The sequence below is a fragment of the Setaria italica genome, chromosome IV (genome assembly GCF_000263155.2).
Source record: "Setaria italica strain Yugu1 chromosome IV, Setaria_italica_v2.0, whole genome shotgun sequence".
NCBI lineage: Eukaryota > Viridiplantae > Streptophyta > Magnoliopsida > Poales > Poaceae > Setaria > Setaria italica.
In genome coordinates, this window is record NC_028453.1 from 37,130,068 (window position 1) to 37,141,116 (window position 11,049).

Below are 11,049 nucleotides of genomic sequence, written 5' to 3' on the forward strand. Positions count from 1 at the left end.
TGACGGACAAAAGCAGATGGCATCAGCTATCTCGATTCGAAGAGGACTTGCTGGCGGTCGGGGAAGAAAGGAGGATGAAAGAAGATGGAGGAGCCGGGGCGGGAGGTGCCGCGGGGAGGTGCCGAGACCGGGCAGGGAGGAGCGCCGCCGGGTGGGAGCAGGCGGCTAGTGGCGTCGGGGAGAGAGGGGGCACGCGGGAGGAGCTAGCGGCGCCGAGTAGAAGAGGGGAACGGGAAAAAATGTAGAGAATGATAGGTAGGCCCCACAGCTGATAAGTGGGTCCCATAACTAACGGTGTTAAAAGGACATCCATCCTAATCCTCTTAACCTCCTCAACCGTACACAAGACTAGGTCCAACCTATCCCTCTCCATTCCTCCCATCCAAACACGAGATGGGTCGGCTCCAATCCATAAAAGTGGATTGGCTCCAACCCAACTCATATCGTCCTAAAACCAAACACACACAGGCTGCCTCTGACGAGTACGAGTCGGTGAAGATTACCCGCCGTCGCCCGCCGGACGTGCCCCGGAATTCCGATCCCGATTCCTTTTCCTCGTCCCCGCCTGAAGCGGCGGCGGCGGTTGCTCGTGCTCGCCTGCTCGGCGTCCGAGGGCCGAGGCCACGTCGCTGAAGAGCGGGCCCACATAGGGGCTCGGGCATGTGGTGCGGGCTTGGGCCGTGGTCGGTGGAGTGTTTTGGATTCCGGCCTTTTTACTCAGCCGGTCCGGCCCAGTCTCTCTCACATTCTCGCCTCCGAGTCTCCGACAAGCGGGTCCCTCGTTGCAGTTCACGCTCCACCAACGACTCCGTGACAACTGTCCAACTTGGACCCTTTTGTCCCCGTCCGGCGCATGCTGGCCGCGGCGGCGAACCCAATTTTTTATTTTCCCGCTCAAACAACCTCCGCTCCGCTCGATCAAATCCCCTCCTCGTCGTCATCGTTCCCACCGACACCGCAGTACCGCACCCGCGCCGCCGCGAGCGCGATGGCCGCCGCGGCTTCCTCCTACTTCGCGGGCCCGGCCATCATGCCGTCGCAGCGCGCCGCCGCGGCGCCCGACAACTCCGCCGCCGCCTCCACCCCTTCCGCGGCCAAGGTCTGTGACCCTCGTCCTCGTGACCCCTCTTCCACCTCCCCACTCCGCCGAACCCTAACCCCTTCCTCGTCCCCATCCTCAGTCGCGCGACCCCCGCTTCGCCGGATGCGCGCCCGCCACCGTCCGCCACATCGCCCGCTCCTTCGCCGCCGCGGCAGCCGTCGCCGGTGCCGCCGGCGGCGGGCGACCCCGTCGTCTCCATTGACGGCGTCGACGCCACCAACGTAAGCGCCCCCCCCCCCCGCCCCGTGCGCTCGAAATTCCCCATAGACGTGCTACCGCCGGGATTCGATAAAGTCATTATTTCTCTTGAAAATCCCCAACTCGTGCGTGTAGGTTTGGGTGTGGGAGGGTGGTGAACATGGCGAGCATGGAGGCTGGCGTGTCGTTCACGCTCGACGACGGCACTGGGAAGATCGCGCTCGTGCGGTGGTGAGTCGTGTTTACTATTTCATGCCTTTTCTAGATGCAGTGCTGATGTTATACATTATCTGACAATTTTTCCTGTGCAGGATCGCTGACCAGATGGATGCTAAGGAGGCGGCTTTTGTCCAGTATGTCTATGTGATGTTGATAGTCTCTGAGATGTGTTTAGTTTTAATAGTAGCTTTTGAGAAGTTATATGATATGTTGACATTTAGCTTTTTGCTATTGAGAAACTGATTTGATATATTTATTGTTTACTTATTGGATGGTGTGTATGAAGGAATGGAATGTACCTCAAGGTTCAAGTGACACTTGTTGGGTTTCAAGCTAAGCAGCAGGGTTTTGCTCGTTCTATCAGGTGAAGGATCTAAGTATCTTTGGTATTTCTACTTCTATTTCCATAAGCACAAAATTTTGCTTAGATTTATATTTCAGGTGAAATGCTTGTCTTGTTCGTAAAGATTTATCAGTATGATTTGTTTCCATAAAATGGAGCTTAAATGTTCGTAGAACGTGTTCGGGCTGTGCACTCTTTCTCAAGGTTTACTAATCCAAAATTGTTTGCACACAAATCTTGGAATGCTGTTTGCACAGTAAACTTTTTTTATTACCTGTTCAGTGATATAAGGTTTATCATTTGAATGGAATGGTAGCCTAGTTATTGCACTAGCGTTCCCCCACTGGTCAAGTTTTTTTTTTATTAGGATATTCTGGTCAGAAACAGAGTGGAAAATTGCAACAATAATTCTTTTTGAGGAAGATGTGAGGGCAAGTGTGCATAAATTTTTTCAGGCTTTGCCTCACTCGTCCCTTTTATTGTGGTTTGCCACCGGACACCTTCTTAATTTGACTTTGGAGACCATGACCTCGCGCATACTAAGTATTTCTGGGCTGTAACCAGTTATCTTACATTTGATTGTTAATTTGCCATTATTGGATGAAACTGCCATTAGAACTTAGAAGGTTGCATTAATTTCATTTATAAATTGTATGGGAAATAAGGCTCTGTCTTTTGACATTATGCTTGTTCCTATATTTCTCAGTTTATCTAGTTTATTCACACTCTTCTTTATGCTTAAAGCTTTGTTGGTTACATTTTGTAGTGAATGGTAAGCACTGTTGACAATATATCCTTAGTCTTCACTAAAGAACCATACTGTGATTGCAGTCCTTGTGCACCTCCTTCCTTTGGGTTGATTCTCTGAAGCCTAGTGCCAGTTGAAATACAGTATCATCCAAGCTGGAAATTGATTTGTTAATATTCTCTGCATTCTTATTACATTCAAAGTGAGGAGTGTGACAAGTAACTGCTCTTTAGAAGTCTAGCTTATCATTGTAGTGTTTGTTTATGAATACTTGAGGAAAGCAAATCATTTCTTGCCATGCCTATTCTGTAAGGACCAATACTTCCACACCAGCTATTTACAACTAGTACTTAGATCATTGCAATTTGTTTTACAGGCCTGTTACCAATTTCAATGAAGTGGTGCTGCATTTCATCGAGTGTATACATGTGCATTTGGAAAATGTCCGGCCAAAGGTAATTAGAGCAAATGACTCATCTTTGTAACAGTTCTATTTTCATAATGTGAGAAATCACAAACTGTTGTTTCCTTTCGGTTCTGAAGATGCAAGGTCTACTCCCTCGCTCTGTTCAACCAAATGCATCTACTCATGAGATGCAAGGTCATGTCCCTCATGGAGTTCAAACAAATGCACCTGCTTATACGCCCTTTTCTGGTGGAGTTAGAGAGCATCAAGTTCATTTTTCTCCTGAAGTAAACCAAGGGCTATTTCCTCCGTCTACTCAAACAAACACATCTACTCATGTACCTTTTTCTGGTGGAGTGAGAGGACAGCAAGTTCATTCTACTTCTCGACCCAACCAAGTAAGAAATCATTTTATTCTTTCACTTTTGAGAGTTCCTCGTTAAAGGAGAATGTGCGAATCTATGAGTTAGTCATGGCATTTGGGATCTGAATCTGATTGTGTTGATCTTGATCTGCAAATTTTACACTTGAGCATTATGATATTCTGAATTTAATTCATTGCCCATCCTAACATTTTTCATCAGTCTTTTTTTATCCACCAATTTATATCCTTAACTGCCCTTTTTTCTTGGTTAAATATGTTTACCGCTTATCTTGTACCTGATTATTTGAGAAAATTTTTATTTTTCAGTTTTCAGCTTACCCAGGTACTGGTGGACAACAGCGAGATCTGCAGAGAATGGTTATGGAAGTAATGCAACAACCAGATATACTGTAAGTTCAGCTTCTTTTCTGAAAACCTGTGAGTAAATGATAAAGATATTTAAATAAATGCTAAACTTTGGCTGTAAGATTTGCTTAGTTGTGCTCACAAGCTTCAAAATTGACAAACAGTAAGATTTGCTAAGTTGCATTCTTTTTCTTTGGAGCGTAAGGAGTAGTCAAGTAACATTTCGGTTTAGTCCAATGACCTCTTGGCCCAGCTTTATTAAAGCTTAAAACAATGTCTTGCTGGGTTATATCTTTTGAGATTTAAATGAATATGCTATGATGTTTTGCTGTTTCAGCTCGAGTAAAATCTTGTCTAGTCTGGGTATTCTGCACTGATGCTGAGCGATGTAGCTAGTTCCTGGTGTGGTTACATAAACAGTAAAAATAACCCTGAAATAACACAGAAAGGATTTAATCATAAAGTACGATAAAAGTGGTATATTGCCTACATCTTGTGTTTTCATGCAAGCAATGTGTCGTGAAGTAAGCTGTAACTGTTTTATGGAGCTCCACAAAGGACCTAGTAGTCTAATGCTTGCTTGATCCTTTTGTTCGAAGTCTTTTTATAAATAACCCAGGTGACTTTTGGTCTGTTTCAAGGGATGCGTTAAAGATATAGCATGCTACTTGTCGTAGATCTTCTGAGTTCTGACTTTTCAAGTATCCAGGCTTTTTTGATTTGTCTCCTACTTTTCACTTTCAGTCACAACCAAATGCCATGTTTTTCCAGTTTGCATTGGACATCTGTTTCAAATGTATTGGATATCTTGCCGAGCAGAATTCTTGTTTTGGGACGGACTGGTTATCTGACTGACTCTGATTTATTCTGTTCTTGCCCTGTAGCAGCTACTTGACTTAATGCTGCTTTGTCCAACTAAGATGCCTAGTGTTTTAATAGTCACACTGATTTCTGTGCAAGTATTCCTGTTTTGGAGAACTGAATTAACCTTTTTCTTCACTGTTACTCAGTGCACATGAAAATGGAGTACATGTTGATGAAGTGGCAAGGAGACTTGGAATGCCAAGAGCACAAATTTTGTATATATCTTTCCTCTCTCTCTCTGGTGTATTTCATCACATGCATACGCATAATGCTGAGTCTTACCTTAAATATGCAGGGCCACCGCCCTGCAGCTGGTCGATTTGGCCTGCCTTTATTCCACTATCGACGACTATCATTTCAGGTCTACTTTAAATGGCTGATCGATGCAGTCATCTTCAAGATTAGTTAACGACATATGAGATTTGCTCCAGTTTTTAGGTACTGAACAGCATTCATGTATATGCTTCAAGTATCCATATCTAGTAGTACACGAGATTTCCCTTTGTACAGATCGCACTAATATTTTAGTTGCCAAGCAAATTACTCACACATGCAGATTGGTTAGAATGTCAGGTCTTTAGCATGTCGCAGTTGCTGGCTGGATGGATCTGCTTAGTACTATTTACTTGTTTTTATTTTAATTTTTACTGAATACTGGGATATACAGTGCGATCTTCTCATCCATTTCCCATTCTTCCTTGCGGTTACCATACTTGGATCTTATCTGGCCCCCTTTTTATGCTTATGAGTTATGCACTTATGATGGGATTTTACCTTTTCTGTTTTTTATATGCTTACTCCGTTGTAGATAAACTTGGTGCTCATCATGGATTTCACTCCTTTTCTTCCGTTTGGTCAGTAAACTTTTTCCTGGTGTTTCCAGTTGAACTCCATTTTAAATATAGTATTTCTATTTTTTTTTCCAACTGAGGGTGCCATCGGGGATCGAATATGGAACAGTGAGATTGTGACAATGAATGAAAGAAAGGGTTTGGTTTTGGTCTGAAAAGTTCACTCTTCAACTTGTCAGGTCAACCACTTCGGTTGGTCTTGCTACCCATATTTTTAACACATTCTCTTCTTTTAGGCCGCCTTGTCAAAACAAGTCTTCCATCTGCTTTGGACAATAATTGTGCACAATAGCTTCCTGAGTATGCTCACCTAAGCTAGGATTTTCAGAATCCATCTACTGATCAGAACTGTACACGTGCTATCCTAAAGTAAATGCATCAAGGGTTGTTAATTGTCCTATCTAACCAACACCAGTCTGCAAATACATTCACTAACCTTGGAACCCTCTACATGTTATACTAGATCCTTCTGCATTATATTTACTTTGAAGATAACATATAATAACTCGTCATGAATTGAATACTACAGAGCATGCGCAGAAACAAGTCTTGTGGGTGACGTCTTAAAACATGTCTTGCATCGGTTATACTGTACTATGTTCTGGTGTGGTTTGATGTTGGATATTTAATACCATGTCCGATGTTTGTTCTTATATCTCATTCACACCAGTAAATAAATATTTTCGGAGTCATAGATATGATACATCTGCATCAGGTCCAGATGTTCCTGTTGTTTTTATTTTTTGTCTTCTGATTATCCAAAATGTTCTGTAGCTGTACACTCGTGAATATATTTTCCTTGTTCAACATTCTTAAAACCCATTATATAGGTGAAATAACATATTGAAGGCAATTCAAACCTAATGGCTAAACATTATGATCATAGTCAAAGAAATATAGCAGGGTGTCCTTTTCCAGACTCCCAGCACATTTGGCTTTCTTGAACCATGCCAACATATATCTGGTTTGATGGCCCCATAATTACTGTTCATACCATTAAGAAAATTACAATCAGTAGGCACATGGTGTACACGTTTCTGGAAATTTTTGTTGATCGACCACTAGCTCATATTTTAACGCCTGTTAAACATTTGTACATCCATTCATGTACCACCATTATTGATCTGTGATCCTTACCTATACCTCTGAAATCCAGCATTTCAAAACTATCTATCAGGAAATGAATGCCATAAATAAAGATCTTGTTGATATTCACATTATCCTTCAGTACTATACTTTTTTTTGTTGGCTTATTACATCATGATGCATCAGCATGGAAATTAAGCCAATCGGGAAAAAGAAATCCTTTTTGTTGTTTGAGGTTGTAATCCAAACAGTTAAGCTGCATTTAAGGGAAAAGCATGGTACCCTTGTTGAACATCACCTTTCATTCCTGTGCTGTTCGACATTAGCTGCTGGTCCGGTGGACTGTCAACAGCAGTTAAGCATCAGGCAGCCCTTATCTAGCATTTAGTTGGTGCAGCTGTGCAAGTGATGACCCTGGGAATTGTTCGTCTTTAACTTGTTAATGAGATAGAGATGCCTAATTTGATTACTCTTGGATGGGGTCATGCCAAGTTTCTTCTTAGAAAATTTGGATTCATTTTTCTTAGACCCAATATCCTTTTTTCTGTGCTCATTGGAAATGTTGCTTGTGATTTCCCTAGCCCACGTCATTTCCAATCTTCCATGTTGTTCAGGCGTTGGGAACAATTTCAGTTTGGTTTGAACTTTGCCAACCATAAGTACTGTGCTGTGCATACCAGGACACGGTAGGTTTGACTGTGCTCCAGCACTGAACACCTCACCTGTCGTTTGCAAAGAAGCAAGAGGTCTTGTTTCTCTCCCAATAGGTCAGAGTAGGTCAGACTCTGCACGCTTGGACCTGCATTAGCCATGTGTTGGCCCTTATCTGGGGTTTGGGTACCTAAACCGCCTACTAAAACAGTGAAGATATTATTCCCTTCTGGACGCTGGTGACACCGGTGACACGTAAAAAGGGTCACGAAATCCTGCTCCCTCTCATCACCGGTTACATGATTCTTTTCTTGGCTCACTCACTTCCCCCGACTGAACTCCAGATTCTAGAAACCACTGTACTCTGCCAGATAACTGTACGAGCGCAGACCAAATCATTTGGCAGAACGTCCAAGCAAGCAGGCTTCCCCAGAAAAAGGCTTCGAGATCGAGTGCCAGCGCCACTGTTCATGTTACTGTACTTGCACTACAATTATACTTGAAGAACACGCACTAAAGACTAAACTGTTCTAAAACCAATACACACTCGATTGGATCATTACACGCATCTAGTCCGTTCTAGTACCCCACTCCGTAGACGTTTTCTAGAATAAAACCCCTCTCTTTATTGCCCTTCTTCAGAGGGAGTTGCTTGCCGAGCTCCAGACACGCTCAACAACTTCCGTAGCCTTCCATTTTTCGTAGACATCTTCAGCTGCTACTCCCTCCAACCTGCATAGGCCAGCCAGGCATCCATAGCCCATACTGTAGGATCCTTGACCCCGTCGCCTTTCCCCATAGCACAGCGCAGGAGCAAGCGTCAAACCCTGGCCGGTCAGGCTGGGTGTCCAGGGGACCGTGTCCCTGGGGCGCTGGCCGCGCACACGTCTCCCCTGCTTTACCGGGCACAGCGCGACCTGTCCCAAACTGCCACCGCGCCACGGCAACTGCTTGCCCCTCGCGTCACAGCCAGGCGAGGTCGCGACCACTTGGCAGGCAGCTAACCACCCGGAGGCCGGAGCAGCAGCGGCGGCGGCGGCGGCACACCCCCAACTGCCCACTAAATTAGTGTCACGCTTGGTCACCTTCGTCCAACTGTCACCCAACTGAGACGCCGCTGCAACCTGGCAAGTCGGCCTGTCGCCGCCGGCCGACGAAATCTCAGAGTTGATACTTTTTATCATGCTCGTGATCGCCCGTATTATGCGCGGCAAGTACAGTCCTTTTGATGTGTGTGTATCCTGTCATGATCAATGGATGACTAGGACTGGTACAGCATACTTGCTCTTCGTATTGGTACACTGATAGCTGAGGTCCGAAGATAACATTCGTATTTACATGTGGGCCCGCCCCACGGGTAGGGCGGCTAGCAAAACTTCTTCTATCACAGGCACCTGAATTTGTTTAGATTATGATGTACTCCTACGCTAATTGCTCGTAGTTGATGAAGATGAAGAAGGGGACGGGGTGTTGAACTCCTCGTCCTCGTCTTCCTCCTCCTCCTCGTCGTCAAGGTCGTCTAACCACCAGGGCTCCTCGTCGTCGGCCGCCACCTCGGGCATCGCCCACCGGTCTTGCCGGATCTCGCCGCCTTCCAACAGCTCCAGCACCTGCCATACCACCATCAGTGTTAATCCACGAACGAACCACCCCCGTTTCGTTACTATAGTAACGCTACAACCGTTACAGGTAAATTAAGCAACAGAGGAGTGGTTTGCGAGTCACTAGCTAGCTACACTACACGCATGGAGACATGTGCCTCGGGCGTCCTGCCACGGACGCCGGGCCTAAACTACGACTGAATTCACCTCGAGACGCTAACAGAAAATACTGCAAGTTGACAGTAATGTAAGCGCTGAATTCCAGCCTAAGCACAGTGCTTCGGAAGGAGACAAGCACTGTTGCGTTGTTAAGGAGCATACGGTGTGACCTGCCACTCCAGATCGACCTGATCACCTGAACCCCGAACGCACCTCGGTCATGGACGGCCGCCACGTCGCCGGCGCCCGGATGCACAGCGCCGCCACGAACGCCACCCGCTTAGCCTCCTCGCCGTCGTAGTCGCCGCCGAGCCTCGGGTCCACCAGGGGGTCGATCTTGCCGTCGGCAAGCAGCGGCCGGGCCTGCACGAATTCACGAGCAGTTTCTTCTCTCAGTGAGCGGTAGTGTCATGGTTGGGGGAAAAAAACGTGCGCTGGGGATAGTGACGTTTCGTTTACCCAGCTGAGGAGGCTCCGGTGGCTGCCGTCCACCGGCTTCCGGCCGGTGACGAGCTCGAGGAGGAAGACGCCGAACGCGAACACGTCCGTCTTCTCGTCCACGATGCCGTGCGTGTAGTACTCCGGCGCCAGGCACCTGATAGCAACAAGAAACCACGCCGTCATTTCATTTCTTTCATTCCCATCGCCGATTCGCCTTCGTTTCATCCTTCGATTCGATCACGAGTTCATGACCACGATCACTTACCCGAAGGTTCCTTCGATGGGCGCGATCGCCCGGTGCGTCCACTCCGACGGCAGCCACTTGGCGAGCCCGAAATCAGAAATCTGCGGATGGAGGTCGTCGGTGAGCAGGACGTTGGAGGCCTTGATGTCCCGGTGTATGATCCGCCGCTGGCACCCCTTGTGCAGGTACTCGAGCCCCCTCGCCGTGCCCACCGCAATGCCGCGCCGCGCCGCCCACCCCATCGCCGGCGACGCCTCGTCTGCTCATCATGCAATTCAAGAAACGTCAGGCGCCACGCACGCATTCACTCGCCAAATCGCCGCCGGCGGTTGTTGTGCACTTGTGTGTGCCGTACCGTGGAGGTTGGCGGCGACGGAGCCGCGGTTTGAGAACTCGAAGACGAGGTAGAGGTCGCGGTCGACGCAGCAGCCGAGGAGCGCGCACACGTTGGGGTGGCGCGCGTGGCCCACCGTGCCGAGCTCCGCCAAAAAGTCCCGCTCCCGCCGCTCGCACGCCGAGGATCCCATCAGCCGCTTCACCGCCACGGCGCGCCCGTCGCCGGGGAGCTCTCCGCGGTACACCTCCGAGGACCCGCCCCGGCCCACGAGGTTGCCCTCGTGGAAGCCGTTCGTGGCGCGGTTGATCTCGTCGTAGGAGAAGCAGCGCCACGCGGGCCTGCTGCTGCGCGGGGACGGCTCCGGCTCTTCGTTTGCAGCGGCGGCGTCGTGGGCCGGCGACGCGGGCGGCTTGGACGGTGACCGGTGGCCGATGGAGAGGAGCAGCCTCTTGAAGCTCCGGCCACCGCTCCGCAGGTACAGCGGCTTCATCTCTCTCTCGGCAATGCCGCCGGGGACGCGGAGGGAGGTAGCAAGGTGATCGATCACAGCAGAGGAGGAGGAGCACGGGAGGAGGAGGGAGGGAGACGGGACGGGACGAGGTGGCGGAGGAGGGAAATGGAAGCGGAGGGCATTGATGTGGGGAGTAACGGCGAGTCGGGGTCGCGAGTGTCGCGGGAGGCCCGAGGCGAGTGAAGGCGACGGGCGTTTTGTGGAGACGGAGGCCGGAAGCGGCGGTCCCGTCCCCGCCCCCGCCCCCGCCCCCGGGTTGGGTGGGCGCGGCGCTCCGTGGACTGGACCAAGGCGGTTGCAAGCAGATGCCGCGCCAACACCAGAGCCAGAGCTCAAGATCATGGTTCAGGCAACCAGTTCAGCACACCTCAGCCAGCTGAGGTAAACTCGAGAGTTCATCGTCGAGTTTAACTAGAACTGAACTGTGAAATTCGTCCTTGTAAAATCATGATCGCTGCAAACTCGCCGCGTTTCGAGCGGAGCCGCCTCGCTGTCGCGTGCATGTGCATCCGGCGATGTTTTGAGACAGAGATCGATCTGACTGTGCGTTTGAGCATG

General features: G+C 48.6%; 2 protein-coding genes across 2 annotated transcripts; one reads left to right on the forward strand and one right to left on the reverse strand.

Annotated features, from left to right (window-relative positions):
- Nucleotides 1–905: 905 nt before the first annotated feature.
- Nucleotides 906–5,306, forward strand: LOC101762458 (replication protein A 32 kDa subunit C-like). The gene is given in 12 exon segments (XM_012845330.2): nucleotides 906–1,099; nucleotides 1,182–1,268; nucleotides 1,270–1,323; nucleotides 1,436–1,443; nucleotides 1,445–1,531; nucleotides 1,612–1,653; nucleotides 1,806–1,883; nucleotides 2,987–3,065; nucleotides 3,154–3,414; nucleotides 3,708–3,790; nucleotides 4,757–4,825; nucleotides 4,906–5,306. Coding segments are annotated over 12 exon segments (1,044 nt in total). The 5' UTR covers nucleotides 906–988; the 3' UTR covers nucleotides 4,991–5,306.
- Nucleotides 5,307–8,429: 3,123 nt separating this feature from the next.
- Nucleotides 8,430–10,681, reverse strand: LOC101781882 (probable receptor-like serine/threonine-protein kinase At5g57670). Its single transcript, XM_004966105.2, has 5 exons — nucleotides 9,999–10,681; nucleotides 9,665–9,902; nucleotides 9,418–9,553; nucleotides 9,172–9,321; nucleotides 8,430–8,808 (listed from the first exon to the last, which is right to left on the reverse strand). Exons 1-5 carry the CDS (start codon nucleotides 10,468–10,470, stop codon nucleotides 8,626–8,628), a joined length of 1,179 nt encoding a protein of 392 aa, XP_004966162.1. The 5' UTR covers nucleotides 10,471–10,681; the 3' UTR covers nucleotides 8,430–8,625.
- Nucleotides 10,682–11,049: the final 368 nt, after the last annotated feature.